Consider the following 27978-nt stretch of genomic DNA (forward strand, 5'->3'; position numbering starts at 1 on the left):
GACTTGACCGCCTTTTAATATGTACCTATATGTAAATGGACAACAGTCGCATTCACGTGTATGCCAGAATGTGGGCAAGCATCAATTACCGTTGTCTTATCGCACCTCGATAGGTCGTTAAGTCATCGGTATTCATACGAAATTATCTCGTTTCATCGACGAGGCCATCGACGGAAAATGAATAAACGAGCCGGATTTTCCCCCTCACGATCGGGGCTGCATCATTCATAGAGTTAATTGTCCTCACCGCACCTCACCCTCGATCCTGTTATTTGTGTAAATCCTCACACACACACACACCCACACACACACACACACACACACACACACAACTAAAAGTTAAACTAGCGCGCGTGCATATGTGTCGATAGTATATAAAAATAGATGTGTATATTGAAGATCTTATTTCGTAAAGATAATATCGTTTTATGAAGAGATCATATACGCGCGATGTAATACTTCTCCTCTTTTTTTTTAAGCAATATTATTTTTGCTTATTTAAAAAAATGTTAATATTCGACATTTTTGATATGCATATCCTACTTTTTAAAAGATTTTTCAGAAATGATCTTTAAAATTGGAAAGAAGCAGTTTAACTTTTCGTGTTTTCAGTAATACTTTATTCGCTTTAAATTAAATCCATAGCAATTAAACGAAGACGATAAGACAGAAAAGAAATTAAGAATACTGTGAGTGTCATTTGTTTATCCTTTGTCAGTAATGTTACAATTCGAGAAAAATTAAATATACAAATATGTGAGTATATATCAGTGCCCCTAAAGAAGTTAATACATGGTCATTGCTTGAAAAACAAATGAATCGAAAATTGGTCAATGGAAAAAGGATTTATTTAACACGAAGAAACAGTTTTCTTCAGTTTTCTTCGCACGTATACGCGTACACGCGCGCCTAGAAAATTCACCGACGAGAGCCGGCGCGAACCGTTCCCATTACGCGAAATAAATGCGAGTTAATTAAAGGGAGGAAACAATTACTCGCGAATAAATCGCCGCCGTTAATCCGTTATAGCGCGGACAAGTTAAACTTCTCCTCTCGCCGCCAATTCTCGCGCGCGCGCTCACGGGGGCTTTGCGAGAAATGGGGATTTGCGAGACCGACGTCGACGTCGGGGCGCGTTCGCATAATTGGCTTTGAGCGTCGGCACCTGCGTCCCAAAGTCGAAGCCAAACGGCTGCGATGGAGGCGGGGCGAAAGACGAAATGGATCATTCGATTCGCTGAGATTGCTTTAAAGCGCCTTCCTCTCTTCCAGACATACTTAGCACTGTATTTCAATCGTATTAAGAAGCTAAACCTCTGAAATTTCATATAAAGGTAATCGATAATATATAATTTTAGATGAAACTTACATTTGCAATTTGAATTTCTTTCTTATTTGCAAAAGAAAAGTTCGCAAAGCATTATCGGACTTGCTCCTTAATTATTATCTATAATAACGATAAAATGAAAAATAATTAAAAAATTTGAAATATACAAAATTTCCCTCGCGAACGTTTCGGCCTTATTTAGGCCATCTTCAGCGCATCAAAAACAACGGCGTTTGATTCGTAACTACCTATCATTTATACTAGTTTTTGTACGTTACATGTATTTTGAAAATGTTCATAAATATATAGAATTTCAGTTTTTAGTATGTAACCTTTTTGTCGAGATTTAAAACCAAGAAAGAGACAGTTTTTCTGAGAACTTTAAGGAGGTACTCTCTAAATTCTCTGGAGTGAATTTTTACTTTTTTGAAGTGAATCTCATTCCAAAAAATTTAGAGAATAGAAAAAGAAAAGTTGACAAAATTAATAGCTGCAGAAAACTTTGGGTATGACTAATTCAAATCAGTTCCTTAACTGCTACCTCGCCTACTGTGTGCAACTGGCATTTCTATATTTACAATACTCAATGTATTCATACTATTACTATTATTTGTAATCAGAGGCACGTAATAAAGTTACTATTATTAAACATCTGAAAAACAAGTAATTTTTCATGAGAAAATAATCTGCTCAACTTTTGTTTATGAAAGATATATTAAATTACAAATACAAATTGCAATTACATAAACGGAAAAAATTTGTTAAATTTATACCAAAAAGCAAAACAGTAATTAAAAAACATAATTAATTAATGAAAAAACTCATTCTCTCAAATGTTTCTCTAATTTTGATCGAAATAATTTTGAGTTTACTTAAAAAGAAAATTCAAACAGAAAAAAGAAACGCGTGCTTTCCGGCCGGTCATATCCGTATGTACATACTACCTAGATGCTTCGCTAATACAGCGTTAAACTATAGCTGCAGCGGATTTCACGCTGCTCTCGTGCAGAGAGCATATGTGAATGTGAATCCCCCTGTTGCCCCCAATGTCGCCACCCGCGGACACGGATTCAGACGGATCTCGTGCGGACCGTTTTGTTATTGGAATTTGATGATCCGCCGTCCCCGTGGGGCCCCGCTACATAAATATTTGCGCGGTAAATCCCTTCGCCGATCCACTTGCCTTCTCTTGCCGCCCCTCGTTCTCTAACTGTCGCCCCTCCCTTCCCTCATCCTCCGCACCCTTTCGTTTTTATTACGCGGACTCGTATACAGATCTCTCGGCCACTCGGCAACTTTATGATCTACGTTTTAACAGCGTTGGGCCCCGCGTTACCGATTCCCCGGCGATGATTCCCTCGTCCATTCGTATATACTATACATATATGTATGAACGAACGCGAGTTTTCTCCTCTTTCGTCACAGAATACTTGGAGTTATAAGTTTCTTTTGATGACGATCTGTGTGAAATACGCGACAGTATATTAAATTAAAAAATTTCTACAGCCGATTTTCTCTTCTACAAAATAGAATTCTAACGAAATATTATTGGTGGACCTTTCGAAGAATAGAGTTGTGTCATTGATTCGCTTGAGATGTAATTCACGTAAATTGATTTGCACCGTCGCATGATGACTCTTCTTATTCACGAATTATTTGGCGCTAAATCTACGATTAAAACAAAAACTGCGGGGAAGAGAATGTGGAAACGTCTGCCCGATAGCTAAACTGACTATCATATTGCTTTAATGACGGAAGGATTTTCAATGTCGATTCGCCCCTTGTCGATTCGCACTCTTTTATTTACTGGTTGACAGCAGGTGGAGATTACCCTTTCTATCAATCCCATAGGGGGAGCCGCGCCCCGCAAAATAATAAGCACCGTTACATCATGTATACGATGTACGTATACGATGACAATCGCGAGCGATGATCCCTGCGAGCAACTACCAAGTGTCAAATTTATCGCTCTAGCGGGGCAAATTTGTCATATTCAAAGCTGTGTCTCACGAATGTTTCTCGTGCCTCTCCGAACGCACGTTTAAATAATTAGATATCAGTGCTTGTAAGAGAGACATCCAACAATGTAAAGATCCCGAAAAAACATTTAAGAGATATTTTAATATATTCTATACCTTCTTTTATCTTGTCTTTTTATAATAAATTTTTTTCAGTTGCATTATTTCGAGCAATGTCGCATATTATTCACCTGTGAGTTTATTGAAAAGGAGATAATTCCTTGTGTTAGGATAAGTCATGAAAATATATAAAATAAATTAAGATATCTCTTAACTTAAGATATATTCTTATTATCATTATTTAAATTAATGTAATGTATTAAACAAATTAAGAAATATTTAATTTCAAAATTTAAAATTTCCTTTAGTTTATTAAATAAAAAATATATATACTTATTACTATATTATTAACGGAATGTATATCTAAATTCTAATATTACTCACTTTCCGAGCGCAAAAAGGTCCAGAGCATATGTCAGTCGAGGCTGCAAATCCTTTATCATAATCCAACAATAAGCGACATCGGGGACTGTCGATGAGACGATGTAGTCGTCCTACATAATACAGAAGCCGTCGTCGGATGATTAATCGTTTCGGCGCTCTAAGCCTCTTGCGCATCGCCTAATCCCTCCGACGCCTCGTTCTCTCCCTTTTTTTTCGCGGTCCCGAAAGGATACTCCTTCTCTTAAAAAAAAAGAGAAAAGGAACATGAGCTGTTTCCGTCGCGCAATTCGCGCGCGCCCGCCAAAAGCGACGTATAACGATGCTTTATGAATTCCGCGACAAATTTATCGCGAGACACGGGTTGCGCGAGGCGCGACCCCGTTTGTCGCGCTTCTCCCGTTTTAATCAACGCGGATTGTCTTCGCTTCGACCGCGCGAATAGCGTCCGGTGTCGGGCGAGAACTGAATTCCTGAAACTCTAAATATTCGAACGCGCGGTCCCTCCGATCGTCGACTAATGGAAAATCATGGCAGAAGCGTTGAACGGCAATATTTCTCAGAGCGGTATCGTCCAGTGCGGCGCGATTTCTCCTGTTGGCGAGCATCATGTAGAAAAGAATGAGAAAGAGATTTTAATATACTATAGATTATCGAGTGTAATAATTATTTTACAGCGTTCATCTCACGTTATCGAATTCCTAAGAAAAAAAATATATTATGTCGGTTATATATCTTTTTTTATTCTTTATTACATTTCGTTTAAAGAAATGTAAAAGAAAAGAATAAATGAAAAATATATTATATCAATAAGTGGAGAAAAATAGAAATTGATTTTTTCAATTTTTTTTGCAATCACTTCTTTTGAGTTAAAGAATCACAGGATTTCTCATTCTGCTCTAAAATCGACACGAGACGCGCCATGCGGTGACCGGATAAATTATGTTAGAGCGAAACTCACAAATTCTTTCTTATTCCGGCTTAATCCGAGGGAACGACCGTAGTAAAACGGATCAAAGGGGGATCATGCACGGGAACTTGGCGAGCATCCCTGTCTCCCTCTCCGCGCAACTCACTCTCCGAACGCTCGTTTCGACTCGTTTCTCCACCTCGATTCGCCACCTTGCTACCTTCGCTACCTTCGCCCGACCGACTAACCTTTGACCCTCGCAGTCAAGATTAGAAGGGGAAACGAGAGAGGGAAAGAAAGATGAGGAAAGGGAGAAAAGAAAGAGAAACAAAGAGAAAGAGAGAGAGAGATAGAGACAGAGAATTTTGCGTGGTGAAACGATTGCTTTTCCGCTTGCCGGATTTTTATCGAGTTATCGAAACTCCATCGACACACCGAGACAAATTTCATTTCGCAGCGGCAGCCTCGTCGGCGCATCCGTGGAATCGAGCGGGTTGTTAATATTAGATTCCTGCGTGAAATTTTTTCGCCATGTCTACGATACGTATAGAACATGTGCGTATATGCATCTTTCGTTTCTTTGACGACTGTCCAGAAAATTACGATATTATTTATTTTAACTATGAATTTCCTTTCTGCGTTTCTCGAGAAAGAGCCCATACATAGCAGAAATATCTAGAGTACATTATAGATACTCTAAAAATATATTTGGGATATAAAACATATATCTTTAGAGAGAGGATATGTTCCTATATGATGTATTTCGGCTATTTCCGTTGCATAAGAGTTTTCTTTCAAAGTGAAAGGCAAAGTTCTAATACGTTTTAAGCAATTTACGACGTACACAAGGCATCACAAATGCCTACCCATCTGAAATTGCATTTCTATTGAATTCACAAATTGAAGTCAAAGCTATTAAAAAAAAAAAGATTTAACAATAGCAATCGACACTGAGAAAAAAAATTATCGATTTAAAAAAATATTATTTCATTCAACTAAATGCGACGGTCACGTGCTGTCAAGCAAATATTTGTTAATTCAATAAAGTACTAGTTAATTCACAAAAATATCATGTTAATGATGTATCATGTTATTAATGTACGTTTAATTAAAAAACATATATAACTGAATAAAAAAGAACTGTCAACAAAACGTATTTAATTATTTTAACAACTTTTTTTTCTCAGTGGACACACCTCCCGTACAGCACATATCTCCAAGGGATGTCCTAAAGATGCCCAATGAACGTCTTACATACACGTGTTTCCAGGATGGCCCCAGCTAGGACAACCCTCGATCGAATGGAATATGCACACAGAATACATATATATACTAGTAAATATTATACTAACGTTTCATTGGAAATCTTACCCTGCTTATAACAATAGCTTTTTTTGCCACAATTACTACTGCCCATTCCAAAACGTATACAGGAGAAAGAAAAAAATATTACGTATTAATTTATGACAATGATATTAAATCACATAAGATGCCGGTTTTTGTATATTCTTTACAATATAATACGAGAGAAAAAGTTGCTACTAATGTTCCATTTTTCGACCTTAAATAACATTGACTGGAGTAAAGTTTAAAGAAGTACACCGCTTGTTCTAATATTTCCGGAGTTTTTTATTTTTTCCCTTGCAATGCATCGCCAATAAACATACCGCTGTGAAAACATCACAGGTTTTTTATGTCATTTTAAAGACGTCATTTTGCTCACTTTACGACTCCATGGGAAGCTAAATCAATTGTGTCTTTTTTTTCTCCTCTTTTCCTATACCATATCCATAATAAGATAGATAAATACTCTACTACCTCATTCGACTTTACTCGCATATTCTCCGTGTGCGGGTGTAAACTCGTGAATTTTCAATACACATATTATTATAGAATCTCTCGAATAGTGTATAGATGATACAATTATATAAATTAATATACATATTAAAAATATTGACAATATGAATGAATTTGAAATCATCAACTCTCGTCTCGATCGGAACATATATCATGCTCAATTAATATCAAAAATTATATAAAATTTCATATTACAATGCATCTGCAGAATGCTATTCATGCAGCTGCAGAAATTCTATTCATTTTCTATATAATATATATTTTACGTACCTAATAGAATTAAGTGGAATATATATATGTGTTATCCAAAGCTAAAGAGTACGTGAATAGTGCCATAGACACGCACACACACATACACACACATATATATATACATATATACATATATATATGTATATATATGCTCTCGAATAGTATATACATGGTACAATATAATTAATATACATATTAAAAATATTACAATGTGAACGAATTTGAAATCATTTAACTCTCGTCTGGGAATATCATGCTCAATTAATATTAAAAATTATATAAAATTTCATATTACAATAAATTAAACTGCAGAAATTCTATTAATTTTTCGTATATATATAATAATGTATATTTTACGTACCTAATCGAATCAAGTAGAATGTATAATACATGTTAAGCTAAGGAGTACGTGGAATAGTGGCGGAGTGTAAAAATGAATTGCGATACACAATTTCTTGTTAATGTTATTGTACAAAAATGCAACGGTAGTTTCGACCACATCTTCCGACATCTTCTAGCAAAATGGCTTCAGTATCATGATAGCGACATCTGTTGATAACTAATTTAAGCTGCACAATGGTAAATTGTGCTAGTCGATATATATAGTTTACTCATTGAGTACGTACCCACTGAGTTTACTCATTGACAATGTGTCTTTTCAATGAATTTACCTAGATCATCGACTATGGGTAAATCTTAACATTATCGACTACTAAATAATACTTTTGACAAATAATATGTGATTATAATAGTTATCATTTTAAAAACATTACTGATGACTTATTTCTGATGAATATAAATGAATTAAATATCGCGTGATAGTAATATAAATTTTGAATTACATTTTCGACGTAAAAAGTTGAGTCCCTAGAAATTTATTGTTGGCGATCACTTCCGGTTTCGTTAACCTCTCTTCTATCTTCCTTTCGGTGACAAGCTTTGCAGCAAGATGGTGAGTGTTGCGCGAATTTTTCCTAAAATCCACATTTTTCGGCGAAATCCTGTATGATACGCGTCAAACGCTCGAATGGGACAATAAATCTCATTAATTTCGAATCTGTCTCGGGAATATTTTAACAAATGTCGCAAGAAAGGATGAATTGACGTTTTGAGGTTGGACGCGTCCAGGTGCCGAGATGCGTCGCGTTTCTAACCTCGCGATGTGGCGAGCAAATGTTGCGATTTTAAGTTTCTCGTATTCGAGTGACAGTCACGGAGATTCGTCAATTTTCATTTTGCATTCACGCGTCGAGCGTAAATTCGTGCACGTCGTATGATTCATGGATTGTTGCGTGTCGTGGTTGAGGTTAGCTGTGAATTTATATGTATATATTCACGTGGGTGTGCTTCTGTCTTCCAGTCGCTCGTGATTCCTGAAAAGTTCCAGCACATTCTTCGTGTCATGGGCACGAACATTGACGGCAACAGGAAAGTCATGTTCGCCATGACCGCGATCAAGGGTGTCGGTCGGCGTTACGCCAATATCGTTCTGAAGAAGGCGGACATCGACTTGGACAAGCGAGCTGGGGAGTGCTCGGAGGAGGAAGTGAGTTTTGCCGTTTTATTTATTTATTTATTTGTGCGACTAACCACTGATCCTGATGTATCAAAAATGTGCTTTTAGGTCGAAAAAATCGTCACTATTATGGCCAACCCCAGGCAGTACAAAATTCCTGATTGGTTCCTCAACAGGCAGAAGGACATTGTCGATGGAAAATACTCGCAGGTACGCATTTATTTCCTTCACAAAAGAAAAGAACCAGGTTTTAAGACACATACTTTATTGTTGAAAAATGTAAAATTATACACTTGGAGAAACATTTCTTGTGTATTGGTATATGAAATTGCAGCTTGAAGTAACATTTATTAAGATTCAATTGAGATAAAGATATATATATGGATATAGTGGTGATTTTTCAATCGTTTGTCTATTTTTCTAATATACTGCACAAATTCACGACTGATTGTACAAATGTTCATTGTACGTTCAGCTGGTAGCTTGTGCAATAGCGACTGCACTGCTGTACATTTTTATTGCTTTGTAGCATTTCTTATTATCTCGAGTAACAAGTACGAGTGCAACAGAAAGATCGAGTTATATAATTTTATGGAATTGCTAATGAAGAAGCTTATCTCTAAAATTGTATATTATTTTGCAGCTCACGAGTGCCAATTTGGACTCTAAATTGCGCGAAGATTTGGAGAGGATGAAGAAGATTCGCGCTCACAGAGGCCTGCGTCATTACTGGGGTCTCCGTGTACGTGGTCAGCATACTAAGACTACTGGTCGTCGTGGTCGCACGGTCGGTGTGTCGAAAAAGAAGTAAACTTTTATACATATATTATGTACTATTAATAATAAATCTTTAAACGGTGAATATTTATTCGATTACTCAATCAATCGTGAAAGAACCGTCTCGGTTAAGAGGCACAATGTTGAATACAAGAATAATTCCATCGTGTCGTATGCTTTTAATCATAGATTAGTAATTTATTTAAATCGGGATGTTAAATCTTTTTGGTCCTGAAGTAACGAATCACCTTTCAAGCCAAGTAAGATAACCATTGTCTCGACTAATTCAAGCTAAAGACAAAATTTGGCGAAAGAGAGAGAGAGAGAGAGAGAGAAAAGTGCGCTAAAAATTGACTCTAAATACAATTGACAATAGCTTCTAAGTGCATTAACGACTTATAAAAAGCAGTTCCACATATACTTTCGGCACCTTTCCTCGTTGATTGCCTCTGATTCCCATAAAGTAATCGTCGTCATCGGGAATTTCATCAATACCAATTACCTAGAAAAAACATACATATATCTCGCCTGTCTTTCTTTTTCTCAAGATATATTCAATTTATTAAAGTATAACTCTTTATACATACATAGTCTAATAACATCGTATTGATTGTAATATACAGGCACGCATTTTATATATAGCGTCACTATAGATATACATCGAAATAAGCGTACAGAACAATACGTGAAAGATACGATAGTAGTGACATAATAAATAAAATGCTCGTAACAAAGTAAATAAAATGATAGGCGTTTATTGATAATACATGCACAATTTGAATAAATATACATACACAATAATTCGTCCACGCACAAGTACGTTTATGATCCGATCTGTTCGTGATGTGTCCCGTATTTGTGTTTATCTTACAAATCTATACGCGGGGAAAATGTAAAATTCTGTAATGTGTAATACTAACGACACATCGATTAAAAAAAAAAAGTAAGAAAGCGCACGTAAATCCAAACAAATTGAAAATTACGATACAACTTATCTATCATGCACAATATAGTACAACTCAGCGTACAATTATGTGGATATAACTGCTAATCTTGTGAAGATAAATAGACTTTCCTAATCGAATTATTCGATATTTCGCATCGTTTTGCGGTTTGTAGGATAAGATAGAAATTAATTTCTTTAAAGGATCGCGTACAATGTTCATTCATGATTCCTGAAACTTTGCAGAACGATTTATTAATATTGCTAAAATTATTACTCTTTTTATTTCCCGTCTAGCGCGTATCCATTCGGAAAATGATTTTTTCCCCAACTGTCTTTGCATTGATATTAATACGTTGCAGGAGTATCATAAGTTTAAACTTTTTTTTTGTTTTTCTGACAATACACGAGAATATGAGTTTTTTAAAGCTTTCCTTCGAGAATAGTGTGTATAATAACTTGCAAGTTAACAACATATTAGTTGCTTAAAAATAAATGCATCAGAACAATATTGTTAGTATTAACAGAGAGCTCTTGAAGTTATACAAATATGAGCATCTCAATTTTAAACGTGTACTTATATTAACAAAATACTTAATTCTATAACGCGTGTTAAAAGAGAAGTTCATCTCGGGGCAACATCTTAAATCTTTCGGGACGGATCTCCCTTTGGACGCGACGGGTTCAAATTTTTTTTCCAGAGCCTAGGTTGAAAATCGAAAAATCGACGACAGATAGTCCCGAAAGATTTAAGTCTAAAACGAGTCGACTTGTACATACGGCAGTCCGAGGGAGATACAAACAAATCTTTCTACAGTACATATTTATACAGAGTGATAAAAAAAAGACTATAAGTAGGTGATCTTACAGTACCGTAACTTAACCCGACTACAGATTCATGCCTTTCGCTTCGAGACATCACCAAATCATGCTGCCGCGCACCTAAATCACAAACTTGGTTACCTCGTCCCGCATGACGCTTAGCTCGCTAGGATCCCTCGCGTCGTAATTCCACAACACTCTTGCTCTGTCCTGATCGTTCTCGGCTAGTGTGTTGGTGGTGGCTGGTGGGGTGGGGTAATGGGGACCCCCAGATAGTCTGGGTAGGTAAACGACAATTATAGTGCTGTAATCTTATCTGTAATAGACTCGTATGTGTACGAGGGAAACGTGGAGATAGGAATGAGGCACAACCGTAGGTGTAAGCGATTTTTTACGAGGACCATACACTGCCATACAACGCGAATATATATTATGATATCGTTTTACGTTTATAATCAGGCACACACTCGCCATCGGGTTCTACATGGTCGATACTTGACATCGAGCGAGATAATAAGTGTTCGATTGTGATAAGTATGCATGCAATTTAAAGAGATTGAATTTCGCATTAGAGACATTTTTTATTCGGCAAATTAGTCTGTTATTTTGCGACGTGTGTTTTCAATTCTACCGGTCCAATTACATGCATTAGTGTTACACGGTTCACCCCGATATTCCCGATATTACAGGAAGAATAGAGAAATTTTATCTCTCCCCTGCAGTATTCAATATAGGCAGATTATCAACTATCCTAATATATAAAAACAAGAAAAGCGTGATATATATATCTATAATTATGTCGTTGTTTAGTTACATGGCATTGTTATAGCATTCAGGATTAGTTTCTCTTTGATGCCATTATGGCCATTCTCGGCCGAGTTACGGCGATCCAAAGCAACTGTTCTCAAAAGACATTACAAGAACAATAAGAAGTAGTAGCAGAAGAAAGATGAAGATAAGATAAGAATGTAGACCGCACTGATCGCCGTAAATCGTTCACAAAGAAGTTTATCGAGAAAGATTTTCTTTGTCCGTTTCTATTTCGCCTAAATATACAATTGCATGTACAATTATATAACGTTATAGAATATTTTTATTCGGTTAACAGGTTTATAACGATTAAGCGACAGTTGGAACCAAGCTTTTGTTAACGCGTATGTGGAATTTGAGCGAACGTCACTAGAAAGGGAAAATTGCGTGACAGCTAACGTAGATCCGTCAATTTAAATTGCCAACTGGATTCGAAATTCGTAACAATCCGTCAATGCTCGTATTCGTAGGATTTGAAAACTAAACTTGACTGATATCAGTGTCGAATGTGGCGGTAACGTAAGCGGCAGATCCGGCGGTTACGGAGTTTTGAGAGAGAGTGGGCGAGGGGTTTAGCTCGATCACTTCCTCGCTGTTGACTCTCAGCATAGGGCTCGGTTGACGCGCCCTGCAATTACCAATTCGTGCAAGCAGAGAGATAGAGAGCGTAGCGGGAGAGAACACTCTTCAACGGATTGCACGAAGGTCGAGGAAGCAAGGAGTGAATTATTAAATATGTAGATGACGAAAAATAATTTGCACTAATTACTACCGATTGTTACAAAGCACAGGACAGGATGCTGATATGAAAGCGTATTTGTAAGTCATGTCGGCATTAGATCTGGTATAATTAATCATCCGCCGGTTTCACCGACACGTCAACTATCTTAAAATTTTAATTCTGCTGTCTTTCTTGTTTTACGTTAATTAAAGGTTAAAGTTAGCAGGCGCCGTTGAAACCGGCCGTAAAAACAGGTAATGTTCGTCAAACCACAAAGGCTGCATCTTCTGTGCAGCGAAATATTTATTATATCGTGAAACATTCCATTGTGTCATTTTGTCCAAATCTATGCCCGCGGTTGCTATAAGGAGAAGCGAAGCTCACGAATCGATACCTAAACATAGTAATTACCATTCAAGGTTTGTCAAACATTACTCACTCGGATCACCATAAAGTGGGATAGCTGTACAGAAATGTTGCAATAACAATACGCTGCACGAGGACGAATAACGTGCCGAATATGAATTAGAGATGAACAGAGTAGGTAGATAGAATAAAAGAACGAAAAAAAAGCCATATAATGGCGAAGGCAACGAACTTACCCGGCAAGCTCGCGCTGCAGATCCTGCATGACGGCGTGGCATTGCGCGTAATGGCGTGCTTGCGCTTCTGCGAATTCGTGCAGGCATCGCAAGTGTCCGGCGTGTGAGCTTGAGACACCCTCCAGCAGTAATTTCACAATCTCTGCTTGCCGATCGAACTCCGATTGCGCTACCCTCAGCTCCCTCTCTGCCTGAGTGAGCAATATATACATTTTATTTATTGCTTTCTGTATATATGTATATATTTTTTGACATTTGCTATCTAAGATGAAGTCAGAAAATTAAAATAATTATGGCTATCGCTATTGAATCCGTATCATGAAAAAGATTTGATTGCAATTTAATTACCATAAATGCTATTAGTTTTTTTATTTCTCTATTATATGTATTTATATAATAGAGATGATGAGAATATTATGAAAATGCAAAACGCAAAACGTGACAACACTAGAGCTCTACTAATTATAAAATTAAATTTATATTCTTAAAAAATTTCCATAAAAATCTTTAATACAATCGGGCCCACATTGAATTGGGATATCTCTAAATTGAGAAGGCGAGCGAAACTATCGACTGCATTAATACCTGATCGAGCAACACTTCGGGTGATATGCCAGACTCCTATAAATCGCAGCAGTGTGGAGGACAAAACACATCGTAAACGTATAGAACAATTTTTAAACGATATCGATCAATTAACGGTACTTACACTCTGTTGACCCAGCATGCTCCTCGCTTTCCTTACTCTATTTTTACATGCGTCCAAGTCCAATCTACATTAAAATCGTTTAACATGAGCAATAAGACTTTTAATATACAGCGCGATAGGAAGCGAAGCGATTTTTTTTGGTTACCTTTTAGTTTCCAATATCGCCATTTCCTTGCTGACAGTCTTCATTTCTCCATCCAAGAACTTCCTCAAAGGCTGTATGTAACAATTGGCGGCAGTTCCTATAAAGTCCCTTTCGATCTGTCCCAATCTCTGCTGACACTGGCCGACCTTTATTAATGAGCTACCTAAAATCAAATCCTTATTATACCAAGTTCTTTTGCATTATATATTTGAGAATATATGTGTATATATATATATGACACTAACCATAAGCTACTCCTGGACCGAAATCATTTCCAGCTTCTATCATATCAGTGCCTACATACTCCAAATTACTCAACCTGTTAGGTCTCCTCTTATCAATTTTTTCATAAAAGAAATCTTCAATCCTGTTGCCTACAAAATATATTAGAATTAATGAAAAAAATGTATAGTACGTACACAAGATTCTATACATTTAAAGTATCAACAATTGATACTCTAATCAAGTTCAAATCAAATTAAATTAATTTGAATTAAATACCAGGATTCGGAGTAAGCACAGCTTCCATATTCCGCAGTATCTTCTCTGTCCATGTTTTGGTCGCATTTCCTCTCTCCGCTAGGTGTTCCAAATGCGCGTCTAGCTCGGTCTTTTCTGAAGTACCCAGGGTCTCCTCCGTCATCTGAGAAACGTGACAGCAAACATGACAGTTTTTAATTTTTCTTGACCAATTTCTAGCGTTTTTAATTTCACCAGCAAACGCTATTAATACATAGTATCTTTAATGCTCTTAAAATATAGTTGCCAACAAACAAATGTGACTTTACGATCGAGCTCAAAGTCCGCGTCATTATTGCGATGCTAATATAGCGTCGGAGGAGGATGACGCGTCTTCGTTCGATTACAGAGGAGCGTCACTGGCGTGTCGATCGACGATGTTGCACGTCGAGACGTGACCAGAGGGATCTAGGTTAAACGGGATGTCGTTGAACGTGGGTTTTTTAGTTTAAGAATTTCAGACGAGAACGAGGAGCGCGGCCGAGGAAGCCGTTCAATGACGTGCAAACGCGTCCGATCGTTGCCTTCGAGCGTCGAATGTCAACGCGATGACAGACGCCGATGATTCGAATGTGCATTTGACGTCGCATTTCGACACAGGTTCCAGACTCGCTCCAGGCGGGAAGGAAAAAAGAAAAGAGGTTCTCTCACCTGCACAACCCTGCTGAGGGCGGCTCCCGCGTCCTTCACCAGTTTCTTCACGTTGAAGTCCATCCTTGCGAATTTAGATCTCTCTCACGCGATCGAGAACTTTTCGCAGCAAACACCCAACCCCTCTTTCTGTTTCTCTCTCTCTCTCTTTCTCACTCTCTCCGTATCTCCCACGCTCCCGCTTTTATCGTAAGGTTCATTAAATGCCTCAGCACTTCCGGAATCTAGAGTTACTAGGAATTTTCGATCGGGTGTCCGGGTGACGGGTGTGTCGTGTCTAGGTATTCATGCCTCATGCCTGTCGGCTGAAGGTGCAAAAATTTTTGTTTTGTTTATCGATCGATTTGGCACATAAGGTCGTTATTTATCTTTCCATTTCACGATACCGCATAATTATGTATGTACGTTATCTACCTATAATTTTCGAAATGTGCGACTCGATGCGATATTGAGTGCTACATTTAACGTTTCTGATAAAAAAATTAACTGTCATGTGGCAATACGTATTTTATTAAATGTAGTTCAAGTCGTGAAGTGACACGACTCGTTTTCTATACAAGGTTTTCACAAAATCGTATTCGACATTGCACCGCTTTATTTCCATTAAAAAAAAATGCAAACAACCTTTCTCTTTTCTTTCCAGAAAAAAAAAGAAAGATAATACCGTATATAACATTGCTACGCATACCCGCTCGCTCTAACTAACGATTAACGCTGTCCTCGCTCGTCTCTACTCGAAAAACTAGATTTCTTAATCAGAAAATGTTGCGCACGTTAACTCTGAGAAAAAAAAAAAAAAAATAGAAAAAGATTGATGATTGAGACAGTGCTCAGGCAGTAATTTCGCGAATGACGACTCGACAATGGACAGATGAGGAAGAAAATTCACGCCTAGCCGAGTACACACGTGTTGGATTCTGCATTGTACTGCAATTTTTACTTCTAATATATATTCATTGTCAATAATTTTAAATTTCCATAATAATACTCTGTGATGTACTCTAGTCAAGAGCGGTTGCGTCTTACTGAACTGATCTTCCTCTCACGTCCCTCAGAAAATAAATTTCTTGTACATACAATATATGACTCGTGAACATGTATGAAATTATTAAAATCCCAATTTTCTTAAATACTGGAATAAATCACACACTGCGAAACATCACATAACAGTATGGTGAAGTGCTCGCATGTTCATTCAGAAATATATTTATTGAGTGGCTTTCGGGAGGGTTCTTTCCCCCTCGCGGTTGTTCCCTCTCGATTAATCGTTGCCCGATTCGTTTCCGAGTCTTCAGTCTCGTTTAACCGACCATTGACCGAGTACGTCCTATTATCTCGTTTTTTTTTTTATTTAATTGAATGTCGGGAACACATGGAAAGAGGATATCTAGCACACGCGCGATATGCGCGTCTCTTCGCGGAGCTGGTACAAAACGTACCGTTGAACAAAATGCGAAATTTTAAAAAAGAATGTAACTCTCGCTGGGAATACAATCGTGCTTGAACGTGCAAACGCATTTTGATGTAATCTTGGCAATGTCAGCAAACTGTTATAACACGCGTAGCGGTCGCATTCATTATTTTCTCCTCGGATGCAATGTTCCCCCAGCAGTTGCAAATCGATAAAAACTAGCACCACGTTCGATGCGGCGGTATTACTTGGATTGTTTTCTTCAATAAAAATAGCTTAATGTTATCGTATCAATATTATCTAATAATAGACAATAATTATCATAACGATAATGCTGGATGACGACGCATTATATCGCAATGACGATCGCTTTCGTAGATCAGTTTCACGTTTGTACTGGAATTCGTGAAACGTTAAAACCGTCTCTGCTAACGGGATATACGAATATCTCGAACGCATTGTCGCATTAATTCACGAACGCAGTTCAATCGCAGGAATGTTAAGTTTAAATGTCTCGAGTCGTTCGTTATCAAGGCATTTATTACACGTTATCGGCCTACTGGTCGATCGTGATTGGTTGTCAATGCGACCTGCCGATCGCCGATAGCTTTCGCGCTCGTGCCCGAGCCTCCGTGCGAATATTTGTGTACTCGAACCACAGGACGTTGGGGATCAGCGTTGTGTCGCGCAGCAACAAGAACTCCGATATTCGCCTGAGAAACAGCAAAGATTAGAGTAGAACGAATAGTATATTGTTATTATTACCGTTATTATGCCATTTTTTCAATTACTCACCACGAGACTACTATAGGAAAGAATGGCGTGAGGATTGTGTGCATAATTATGAACCACGCTGCTCCCAGCGCAATTCCAATTAACGCACCGCAGAATATCTGGGTGTTGGAGTGATACAGTAGATACACTCTGCCGTAAGTTACCAAGATGGCTGTGACGATGCATCCTATCGCTACTATTGTCCGCCAAAATCTCTCGACTATCGTACAGTTATAATTTAACCTGAGGGGAAAAAAAAGTACCATGCAAGTAAATTGACAAGAGCGAGTGATTACGAAGGTAATTTATGACGTTTTTGATTACCTAAAGTATATAAAAAGTGTTGCGTATGCAGCGAAAAACCACATAAATTGTGCATGTGTAGACGGCATGCCGTATTCAGTGTACAGGCCATCTCTCTTCATTGGCCTCGGTTGACGAATCGTGTGTTTTAATACGTAATTTATACATTCATTGATGGCGAGTCCGATCGCAAATGCAATCTGTAATCAAAGAACAAGTATTACACTCTCTGAATTTTAAATTAGGTCTATATATATATTAATATACTATCGCAATTGACTTACGGTATGTAAATCCCTCCTAAAAAGTACCAATGTGACGAAACCAACTATAATGGCAAGGGGCATTTGACTTATTACAGCAAAAAACAGCCCGAAAACATCCCCTGAAAATTTACAAACATACGTTATTGTCAATGACAAATATTCTTCCCATATCCTTTTAGAATTTCAAATACGAGATTTTTCTTAAATTTCATCAAAAGAAAGATTTAATATTCACAGTATAATCCGGAGGTATAAATTAAATAAATTCAGCAAGCATATGTCGACACACAACTTTTTATCCAAATGATCTCCGGAATCCTCGAGCATTTTATCACATTAACATCGCTTTCTACACAAACGTGATATAATTAAATGTCACGATGTCAATCAACGCAGCTGGTTAAGCTCTGTAATCAAGGTAGCTGGTATACGCGCGCTAAACAATCGGTAATGAAACGGAGGTGAAAGCTCGGGGGACCATTTCGGTGACGGTGAGAGACGCCGTGCACTCGTACCCACCTCGCGGGTATTCCACCAGTGTCAGAGACAACGGGACCCACTCGGTCTCGTCGGCGGCACGTGCGAAACGTGACCCGATTCCGTCCGGCGACTCGTCAGGCGATGCCATCGTTATCGCGATCCTCGACGATGTGACATGTCTCCTACGCGGCGTCCCACGGTGAACGGACGCGCACGACCGGTTGGGCGACTGCAGGAGGGGACGAGCCGAAGAGGGGGAAGAGTCTCTCGTATTTACACTCGTGTCGCGACTATGAGATCGTGGCCGCCGCCACCGCCGCGTTGCTGTCCATGCTCGTCCGTCCTGTCGCTGGCATTGACCCTCGGCTACAGTTGGTTAGTTGTGCAAGCACGATGTCGGCGGCGAGACCGAAGGCGCGGGTCCGCCGACGGTCGACGGGGGCCGCCAAACGGAGCACCGCGGAAGCAGGAATCCGCACGTGCCCTCCCGAGCACCGAGCTCGATCGGTTAGCGCCTTCGCAGATGATTCCCCGATCCGAAATCCGCTAGCCGAGATCAGAAAAATAATTTCCATTCGATCGTACGAATCGAATTGCCGACTGTACGAAATTCGTATTCCAAAATTTCACGCAAAAATAAATCGGAAAAAAAAAACGGGATGAAAAATAAAAAAACCGACAGATTCGCGGCCAGGAAGCGTGAAAATGGATGGAAATATTTTGAGGACGCGTTCATGTAACTTTTGTGGATACATGTGCTCTTGTATATCTAAGGAACAATAAGCTTTTATTTTAAACAGGAAATCACCCGTTATCTCGCTCAATTGTGATTCGTTATAAATTATTAGCATGTACAAAAGATGATGAGAGACAAGGCTGCAAAGATGCGACACAGCGCTCACGGTTTTATATAAGCTATGCTATCATTTCATTACATCATATAAGTTCTCTTATAAGTGAAACCACGGTTGATGAAATTAAACAGACGCAGGCGACAGATTACATCGGTCTGCCCATGCCACGTCCCATCGGCGGCTGTGGACCGTCCTGGCTGCTCTTGGGGTTCCTGATGGTCTCGTCGACGGAAAGGATGAGACAGGCGGCCTCCGTGGCGGCGGTCAATGCATTGATCTTCACTATCGCCGGCTCCCAGACGCAGCACTGCATATTATCCGCGATGTCCTCTGAATTTATATCGACACCATACCACTGCCAACCCTTGTGGTGCTTTTGACGCAATTTATTCAAGATATTTGTCGCGTCGAACCCGGCGTTATCGCACAGTTGCCTGTAATTGACACTCATTGTTAATTACATCTCGTTAATGTTCAGATACAATTTAATGCACGGGATAATTTAGAGCAAACGCCTGTGAAGCGAAAAATTTTAATTCGATTCCTGCCACTCCGCGAATCATATAAAAAATTTATAGTGGAACAATTTTATTTTACTTTAATTTTTCATCATGATAGAAACAAAAATCAAATACAAATCCCCAAGTAACTGAATAACTAAAAATCGTGCTTTCCTTGGAGAATTAAAAATTCAAAAGAACATGAATATATACATTGTATATTTATGCATCTGTTTAGTTTTTCACCATGATAGAAACAAAAATCAAAAATAATTCCCAAGTAACTAAGTGACTAAAAATCGTGCTTTCCTTGGAGAATTAAAAATTCAAAGAACAAGAATATATACATTGTATATTTTTGCATGTGTGTGCAAATGTACCTCGGAATAACTTCGAGAGCTCTCGCTATCGCTCCTATCAAGAGCTGTTCCTTTCCCGCGATGGTGCGCGAGTAGTCGCGCAAAGTTTTCGAGATTTCCATCTCGATGGCACCACCGCCAGCAACCACCGCGTCGTTTTTCACCATGCGCCGAACGACCATGATCGCGTCGTGAAGAGACCTCTCCGTCTCTTCAAGAAATTGCTCCGCACCTCCACGCAAAATAAACGTGCACGTCTTCGCTCGCGAACATTCGTAGAAGAAGTTAAACCTGAAGACGCAATTATAAATCATTGCACCCGATCGATTTATATACAATATATACGCTATAATTATAAATACATATCAATTGATGTCATATTAAATTACCTCTCGCCACCAATCTGCTTTTCCTCGAAAGACTGGCATCTTCCGAGATCGGAATCCTTAACGTCGTGCACCGTCGTTAAGATCGCACCGCCGCACGCCTTCATCGTCCTCTTGAGATCCTCATCCGGCACCCTACCGGCGCAGAACATGTCTCTGTCCGCGAAATACTGCGTAGCGACGTCGCCGATCGGTAATGAGGACAGCACAACTTTCGCGCCGCTCTTGTGTATCTGATCGAGCTTATCGTAGAGAATCTGCCACTCGGCGTCGACGACTTTCTGATATTCCGCCACATTGTCCACGCGCACCTCCGCGTTATCCCGTTCGGCCTTCAGTTCCAGCTCGATATTCAGCAACGCGATCTTGCACTGCTCATACTTTTTCGGTTGCATCTCGAATCCAGCGTACGAGAAGGTCTTTTTGAAGGCCACTCCTTGGATCAAGTCCGAATCCTCCAACGCGCCTCCAGAAACCTAAACACGTCCGTACCATTCAAATATCAATTACACTAGCATATTAAAACCTTTTGTAAAATATAAAATCATATGCTTGCGCACCTTTTTAATACCAATCATATTGAGAGGAAGCAATTTGTCTAGCATCATGACAGCCTTGACGACCAATTGGCTGAAATGTTTCTTTTGTTGATGTATCAATTTGGAGCTCATAGATGTGGCCGCGCATTCCTCCAGGAGCTCGATCTGTTTGTTCATGTCACTCTTATCTATCTTGACGCTCAGCTCGTTAATTTTATCCTTAGCTATCTGAAGCGCGCGACGAAGAGCCTTGATAATTATCCGCGAATGTACACCCTCCTCTATAAACGGTTTCATCTGCTTCAAGAACTCGCCCGCTAACAAAACTACGCTGGTCGTGCCATCTCCAACCTGTTCAAATAATAGAATAATCAACGAACTTCCTCTCTTTACTCACACTATTTTATCTCAATATAAAATTATGGAATGTTTGAACGCTTGTGAGACAATCGCATATCTTCAGGCTATTGCCAGTCTATACGTTCTGGATTTAATATCCTCTGAATCCTTTGTAAATATAACATTATCCTCGCGTTATTCAAAGTCGACGTGTTGTGAAAAAACATGTCTAAATTCGTTTTCAGAGGATGAAATATTGATGAGAGTGCAACAACAGTTCTCACCTCAGCATCTTGTGATTTCGCAATGTCAACCAGAGTCTTTGCAGCGGGATGAACGATATCCAACAGTTTCAGGATGGTAGCGCCATCGTTGGATATAGTGCCCTTTCCGTTTTGATCGACTATGAGCTTGTCCATACCACGAGGACCCAGGGTGGTCCGAACGGCGTCCACCACGATCTGGCATGCATTTATGTTGGATATTACTTGTTGCTTTCCCTGGGATGCGTCCGTCCCTTCCTTCAGCAGGATTATTTGAGGTTGCTGCATATAAGAGATAAACAATTAAAACAGATACATTCGGATCAGATTATAGCTTAAATATAAAGGCAGGAAAGATACCCTCGCATATTTTCCCATTTCTGACACTGACAATATATTTTTTTTTACAGATAAATTGCGGAAACAATTGCAAAATCGGAGCGGAGTTCTTGTGTGATAAAAAAAAACGAAGATCGGAATCCGCGTCATTTGAAGATCTACATCGTCAAGATCCGAAGTCGCTGCACAGGAATAGAAGGTGCGGCGCGAAATAGATTTCCTTATAAGGTTATAAGATCAGACCGGAGGACCAGCGACGAGTGACAAAATATCTCTTCAGCTTCGCGAGCGGCGAGGATGTCTCTCGTCTCGGAAGAAAGTGACGTTAGGCAAAAGCGCGGTAATAATAAAAATAAAGCATAAGTGAAACATAAAAGCGAGACACGAGACAAAAAGCACGAGGCGTCGTCCGGAAGGTCGCTTTCGCGGAGACGCGATCGACACGGGACGAACGTTCGTAGACACGATCGGTGACACTTTCGCCTTCCCCACGTTGAAGCTTACCATCTTGGAGTCTCTCTTCCGTCAGTTGGAGATCTTTATCACGCGCGCTATTTGCGAATAAACTTTTTAACGCCTCGCCGACAGAATTTCAACGCGAATGGTGACGGAGCAGAAAACACGCGTTCTCGAGAGGTTCGAGTACCGCATAAAGTCGCCACAGTGCTTCTCCCAGTCAGTCTTGTCCGATTTTCACCTCAGGCGACCAATCAGATTTCAAAACGCGTCCATCGAGCCAAATTTATAACCTTTATAACGTCCCTTTATGCAAATTTTCTAATGTCTTGTAGTTTTTGTACCAAAAAAGGAGAAAAGTTAGAAATTACTTACAGTATTCATTTGAGAGATTCACTTGGGCTTCTTTTCCGAACGACTTCGATTATAACTTAACCTCCTCTGGCTCCTTTGGGCTTTGGGCAGGGAAACAAAATGGCGGCTTTCGATATATCGTCATATCGATTGTGACGCACTCTGACTATCGACTCTAGATATAACCTAGCAAGAACGAACAGACCAGTGCCTGTGCCTGAGTGCCATGTCAGCCATCCCAATGTGTGTCTTGGAACGAACCTCTCTCGACCCTAATGTTGCCCGGTTGCCGTTCGCACCGCGATGTTTTCAGGAAGTAATTCGTTTTCAGGAAGCACGTATCCTTGACAGATACTTGGCTGACAATTATTCTCTCAAGGACGTAGGCACTTCTACCGAGCACTCGATCGCGCGCTACGCGGCGTGATTGTGGGTTGAAAGATCGCGTGTTACGAGTTATCTGCATGATCGTCGCGATATGCAACAACGAAGACGAGCCGCACCCGGGAAGTGAGGTATTTAAACGAATACGGTAATTCCTTCTGCAATTCATACTTTTTATAATCTCTTGCATCTCGAGAGATAAGTTATTAACTTTTCGAATCGCGTTAATCAAAACATTGATTAACAGTTTTTGACGATTCCAGGAATCGCGAGACACGCGAGGGTTTCATTCTCATATTTCGCGGTTACGTAAAACGCGATCCAGATTTATACAAATTATAATTTCCGCAACACAGACAGGATCGCACTCGCACGTTCGCCACAGGTTTATTTTTAAGCGTCGCTATATTTGTATGGATCTGTTGCTTATGATATTGTGTAATACGTCGCTCTATCATCACGCGATCCCGGGGAACGACTTGATCGGGCCCAGTAGGGGTGCTCTTCAGTCATTCCCGCGCTCCTGCATCGCGGCATCGCGCCCGTACGTTTCTGCATTGAGTCCTACATCCCCGACAATCGATACGCGGACGAGTTTACGGAGCTGGCTTGAAGACCGCGTCGCCAGACATAATTTTTTCTTCCTTTTCACCAGAATCAAACCGCGGGGACGAGAAGTGAGTTAAATCGCGTTCGAAATCAACGGACATTGGCAAAATTATCGTTGTTGTGTCAGAATAGTTCACACAAGTGTTATTTCAAATCAGTTTTTGTAGTTTAACCTGTTCTCCAACCTCTTTTCCGTTTAAATTAAAAAAGAGGCTTACGCGAATGCTTTCAGCTTTATGAAATTTAATGTGTTTTTTTTTTTTTTCGATAACGTCAGATAAATTGATTCAAGAGCTGTCGATTTCTCATATCTCGCTTTTGTACTTAGCTCCGCGACACATTTTGGAGAAAGTTCAAGGTGATGAGATACCGGAAATGTCAATGGGCTCTTTCGAGGGCGCAGGCGCGTCTCGTGGAAGACAACCATTCGAGAAATCGATATGTTTGAAATTGTACTCGGTTTAAATTATTTTCTAGGATATTAAAAGATCTTTTGAATTTTCGATGCAAGAATCTAAAAAATTTAAGTGTAAACGACTATAATTAAGAAAGGAAATTTATGTATATATTTAATGAATTTATAAAAAAATGAATTATATTTATTACGAAGGGCCCGCAAATTTGTTGAAAAATCGAAAAAAAACGAGAAATTGCATCTTTTTGAATTGAAAACATATTAGAGTCTTTTTTCATTGAATTTTTCAAGAATTTTTAAATGGAATTTTCAGTCTAACGTGAAGAGAGGAAAGTTACGCCGGCAAGATGAAAACGATCTGGGTAATCGGCGGTCCGGGATGCGGCAAGGGAACGCAATGTGACCGTATGATCGAAAAGTATGGATTTCTTCACTTGAGCAGCGGCGATTTGTTGAGGGCGGAAGTTGCCAGTGGCAGCGAAAGGGGTGCGTCACTTCAGGAACTGATGTCCAAGGGGCTGTTCGTGCCAACAGTATGTATTATTCGAATGTAATTGATTTCAATGTCTACGAGCTAGTAACTTACATTTACATTAATTTAATTAAAAATAAAAGATTAGAATATTTTGCTGTTTTATTAAAAATATAAGATTATTAAAAATATAAGTTAAAAATGGAAGATTTAAAATCGAAATTGCGTGCGCGCCGAAGAGATAACCGAATAAAAAAAAATAAAAAAAATAGAAAAGGAAATATATCGCGCGTCTTACGCGAACAAACCCGGTTTTCCTCAGTGTGAAGATCATGTCGTTTCGCTAGGACATTGTGCTGGAGCTCATAAAGGAACAGATGGATAAAGCTCGCGAGGAAGGAACTACAAAGACCGGATTTCTCATCGATGGCTATCCTCGTGAGAAGGATCAGGGAATTCTCTTTGAAGAAAACGTAAGACCCTCGCCCTTCTCTCCTCACTATCTCTTCCACTTTAAATTACAAATATGTTGCTGCGCAGGTTTGCCCCGTCGATTTAATTCTCTTCTTCGATGTAGCGAATGATACCCTGAAGAAGAGACTCCTCGGACGCGCTGCCATGTCCCAAAGGGCAGATGATAATGAGGAAACAATCAAAAAGAGAATCGAGATATTTAATGCGAAGAACAACGAGATTGTCGAACATTACAAGGATAAAGTTGTCAGAGTAAGTTCAGATTGTTGCGATGTACTTTTTTTTTCATTCATCCGCGACCGTCGCGTATCTTAAAAACTTGTATAAACTTGTATAATAATTTTTTTTTTCAGATTAATGCGGAAGGAACGGTGGATGAGATATTCGCCGAAGTAAAAAAAGCACTAGACGCTTTGTTAGCTTAGACAAATTACATCAGAAACTTTTAAAATACCGCAAGATTTGTTGCTCTTTAAAAACAAATCGTTACCAAAATTTACATTCTAGATGATGTTGGACGCTTACTCAAATGAAGTCTACATGTACAAATTAGGTACTTTTGATTGTTGATTGTTGAATAAACTTGACGTAGAACTGCAGACGTAGAAGTCTGAACTGTAAGGACATTTGCATCGTTTATTCTAATAATTTATTTTTTTAGGCAAAATTTTCAAACTAACATTTTAATTATAATATAAAATAAGTTGAAATTAAATTTTCCTTGAGATGATCCGCATACTCTGCATTAACTTTTAACAGTTTTGGCAAATTGTACAACCATAGGCTTATCTTTTAATATATATCCGTTCGTTTCGTCGAGAGCCATTTTCGCCTGTACGTCATTTTGTAAAGTTATAAAGGCTTGCCCCTTCATTCTGCCCTCTTGCATAAGGCGTACATCGTAGCTAGAATATAGATTAATCAAAATACATGAGATAGCATATAAACTGTAAATTGCAATAATATTATAACATCAGTAAAATACTCACTCATTCTCGGCGTCTTTCAGTCCAGCAATAACATATCTTTGGTAAATATAATGTAGATCCTTCATTTCCACTTGCTTTGCAAGATTTTTTATGTAGAGGCGATTAGAAGGTTTGCCCGGGGGATAGTTTTTGAATACAGGAAGCAATCTCTGATCGTTAGCAGATATCTTATTAGCCGCCAATTCCTCGGAAGTTATAAACTTATTTTTTTGCATCTCAACATTCTCTTCACTGCCCTTCGCGTCCTCAGTAGTTTTACTAGCCGGGAATATTAAACCAAAACCACCATCTATGGTCACAGGGTTATCTTGACTAGCAGACGTTGTATCCAACGACTTGTCCAGAGTTTTTAATTCAATCTTGAGATTTTTAGTCTCCCCGCGTTGAACAGATTCGAACATATCTTCTGGCTTGAGCACTTTTTGAGTGGACGAAGGAATCGCAATGTGTTTAGCGGGGTTCACAAACTTTGGAATCTTCAAACGTTTTGTAGGTTGCGGCCGTTTTCTCTTGATAGGGATAACTTCTAGAGGTCGAGCATTACCTTCCCCATCTGATTCTAATTCGGACTCTTCTTCCTCCGTTTCCTCTTCGTTCATGCGGTCGTGAAATATATCTAAACAGAAAGAATGCGCTTTATTTATTTAAATTTTCTCGATTGTTATTTATAATTATGTTATTCATTATTATAAAATACCTTTGTATTTCTCCATATCATACACTTCCTTAAGCATGGGAAATTCTGTTTCTAATTCTTCAAAGGGAGGAGGTAAATTCATCTTATTCATCAAGTGCAACACCTACGAATACATGTGACAACTGTAATGTTGTCAAAAAAGCTCTAATAAAGTTCTATTAAAATAGAATTTTGCAACGAAGATCTGACGGTTTACCTGCGTATAAAAAGCTGGTTGGATTAACAACTGTATGGCTATCCTTGTTAATGTACTTCTCGTTGGTGTCATGTATTTGTATCTTATGTTCGGCGGAGGCGGTTGACTGAATTCGTGACTCATCGTCCAGTTGTTTAATTTCCTTAGGAATGCTTGTACATGAGACTTACTGACGGTTTCCATTTTTGCATCGTTGTTCACTGATTTGTGTTCGATGCCTTGCTCCGAAAGTTCAGCAAGTTCAACAGATGATCTCTTAGCATATTCGACCGACAGATATTGTCCTCTGACATTTAATTGATGCAGACGCAGCAGTGCCTCCGCTGCCAGTTGTTGGGATGGAAATTTGGCGAAGGTAACAGTATACTTGCTGGACGGTCGTATCGTTTTGGTCTTGGTTGCACCATATTTCTGCAGTAATGCATCACGCCGGTCGTCAGAAAGTTGCGGAGGCAAATGAAGGATCCTCAGAGTATCACATGCCTAGAAAATATGTTGGAATATTCGCGATATGTAAAATTAGATTTAACTATGTAATAGGTTAGGTTGACAATTCTGATCTATGAAAATTAAAGTTTGATCTTTTAATCAATTTAATAATGTCATATAATTACCGGAATCATTTTCAATGATATGTTCTATTGTACTTTTAATGAAAACAGGAATAATCTTCACTCGAGCTGTCACCAAACAATTCTGACGAAATGTATATTTCTACCATGGATGCGATATAAATACTGTCAGGTGGTCACGTTTGAAACTGATTATTTTCCTGTTTGATTGCGTTTCCATTGATCTCGAACACAGCCATTCACAGTGATCGATGGAGTTTATCCACTGGGACCAAAAATCAAAAGTCCTGTGTTGAATCGGTCAATTGATAACGTGGACAATCAAGCAACGAGCAGGTTAGTTGTTTTGTCCGATTGAACGTCTAGAGGCGCCAATAAACAAGTTCACATTTAAAACGCGAGCACGTCCACTTTTCTCAGTTAATTCTATTATTTATGTAAAATATACATATAATTTTACATATTTTATCAACAAAGCATTAAGTTAAAGATAAGATTAGCAATTAAAAATATGAATTATAATAAAT

General features: G+C 38.9%; 6 protein-coding genes across 13 annotated transcripts; 2 read left to right on the top strand and 4 right to left on the bottom strand.

Annotated features, from left to right (window-relative positions):
• The first annotated feature begins 5909 nt into the window (after nt 1-5909).
• Nucleotides 5910-9183, top strand: LOC105450831 (40S ribosomal protein S18). 2 transcript variants are annotated; one of them, XM_011690882.1, is made up of 4 exons: nt 5910-6031; nt 8166-8351; nt 8430-8531; nt 8965-9183. In XM_011690882.1, the coding sequence occupies exons 1-4, from the start codon at nt 6005-6007 to the stop codon at nt 9130-9132; spliced, it is 483 nt and encodes a 160-aa protein (XP_011689184.1). In that variant the 5' UTR covers nt 5910-6004; the 3' UTR covers nt 9133-9183. The 2 variants fall into 2 exon arrangements, with proteins under 2 accessions (XP_011689184.1, XP_011689185.1); XM_011690883.1 differs by lacking the exon at nt 5910-6031 and adding an exon at nt 7653-7757.
• LOC105450895 (endophilin-B1) lies at nt 9171-15424 on the bottom strand. The gene is made up of 11 exons (XM_011691000.1): nt 15021-15424; nt 14352-14493; nt 14096-14224; nt 13851-14013; nt 13706-13769; nt 13582-13617; nt 12997-13187; nt 12155-12301; nt 12073-12098; nt 11005-11177; nt 9171-9600 (listed from the first exon to the last, which is right to left on the bottom strand). Exons 1-11 carry the CDS (start codon nt 15081-15083, stop codon nt 9487-9489), a joined length of 1248 nt encoding a protein of 415 aa, XP_011689302.1. The 5' UTR covers nt 15084-15424; the 3' UTR covers nt 9171-9486.
• A 926-nt stretch (nt 15425-16350) lies between these two features.
• On the bottom strand, nt 16351-18661 carry LOC105450830 (dolichyldiphosphatase 1-like). 2 transcript variants are annotated; one of them, XM_011690880.1, is made up of 5 exons: nt 18294-18661; nt 17793-17893; nt 17530-17708; nt 17227-17448; nt 16351-17144 (listed from the first exon to the last, which is right to left on the bottom strand). In XM_011690880.1, the coding sequence occupies exons 1-5, from the start codon at nt 18400-18402 to the stop codon at nt 17012-17014; spliced, it is 744 nt and encodes a 247-aa protein (XP_011689182.1). In that variant the 5' UTR covers nt 18403-18661; the 3' UTR covers nt 16351-17011. The 2 variants fall into 2 exon arrangements, with proteins under 2 accessions (XP_011689182.1, XP_011689183.1); XM_011690881.1 differs by lacking the exon at nt 18294-18661 and adding an exon at nt 18067-18143.
• A 361-nt stretch (nt 18662-19022) lies between these two features.
• Nucleotides 19023-22771, bottom strand: LOC105450837 (T-complex protein 1 subunit eta). 3 transcript variants are annotated; one of them, XM_011690894.1, is made up of 6 exons: nt 22665-22771; nt 21516-21776; nt 20914-21243; nt 20357-20829; nt 19989-20258; nt 19023-19542 (listed from the first exon to the last, which is right to left on the bottom strand). In XM_011690894.1, the coding sequence occupies exons 1-6, from the start codon at nt 22671-22673 to the stop codon at nt 19254-19256; spliced, it is 1632 nt and encodes a 543-aa protein (XP_011689196.1). In that variant the 5' UTR covers nt 22674-22771; the 3' UTR covers nt 19023-19253. The 3 variants fall into 3 exon arrangements, with proteins under 3 accessions (XP_011689196.1, XP_011689197.1, XP_011689195.1); XM_011690895.1 differs by lacking the exon at nt 22665-22771 and adding an exon at nt 22338-22620; XM_011690893.1 differs by lacking the exon at nt 22665-22771 and adding an exon at nt 21855-21966.
• On the top strand, nt 22077-25596 carry LOC105450836 (adenylate kinase isoenzyme 1). 4 transcript variants are annotated; one of them, XM_011690892.1, is made up of 5 exons: nt 22077-22173; nt 24365-24584; nt 24871-24996; nt 25064-25249; nt 25351-25596. In XM_011690892.1, the coding sequence occupies exons 2-5, from the start codon at nt 24399-24401 to the stop codon at nt 25420-25422; spliced, it is 570 nt and encodes a 189-aa protein (XP_011689194.1). In that variant the 5' UTR covers nt 22077-22173; nt 24365-24398; the 3' UTR covers nt 25423-25596. The 4 variants fall into 4 exon arrangements, with proteins under 4 accessions (XP_011689194.1, XP_011689193.1, XP_011689190.1 ...); XM_011690891.1 differs by lacking the exon at nt 22077-22173 and adding an exon at nt 22985-23158; XM_011690888.1 differs by lacking the exon at nt 22077-22173 and adding an exon at nt 22986-23175.
• LOC105450835 (RNA-binding protein 40) lies at nt 25493-27850 on the bottom strand. The gene is made up of 5 exons (XM_011690887.1): nt 27494-27850; nt 26880-27362; nt 26684-26786; nt 25987-26602; nt 25493-25902 (listed from the first exon to the last, which is right to left on the bottom strand). The coding sequence occupies exons 1-5, from the start codon at nt 27500-27502 to the stop codon at nt 25743-25745; spliced, it is 1371 nt and encodes a 456-aa protein (XP_011689189.1). The 5' UTR covers nt 27503-27850; the 3' UTR covers nt 25493-25742.
• Between the last annotated feature and the right edge of the window lie 128 nt (nt 27851-27978).

Source organism: Wasmannia auropunctata, unplaced genomic scaffold (genome assembly GCF_000956235.1).
Source record: "Wasmannia auropunctata unplaced genomic scaffold, wasmannia.A_1.0 LD336055.1, whole genome shotgun sequence".
Classification (NCBI taxonomy): Eukaryota; Metazoa; Arthropoda; class Insecta; order Hymenoptera; family Formicidae; genus Wasmannia; species Wasmannia auropunctata.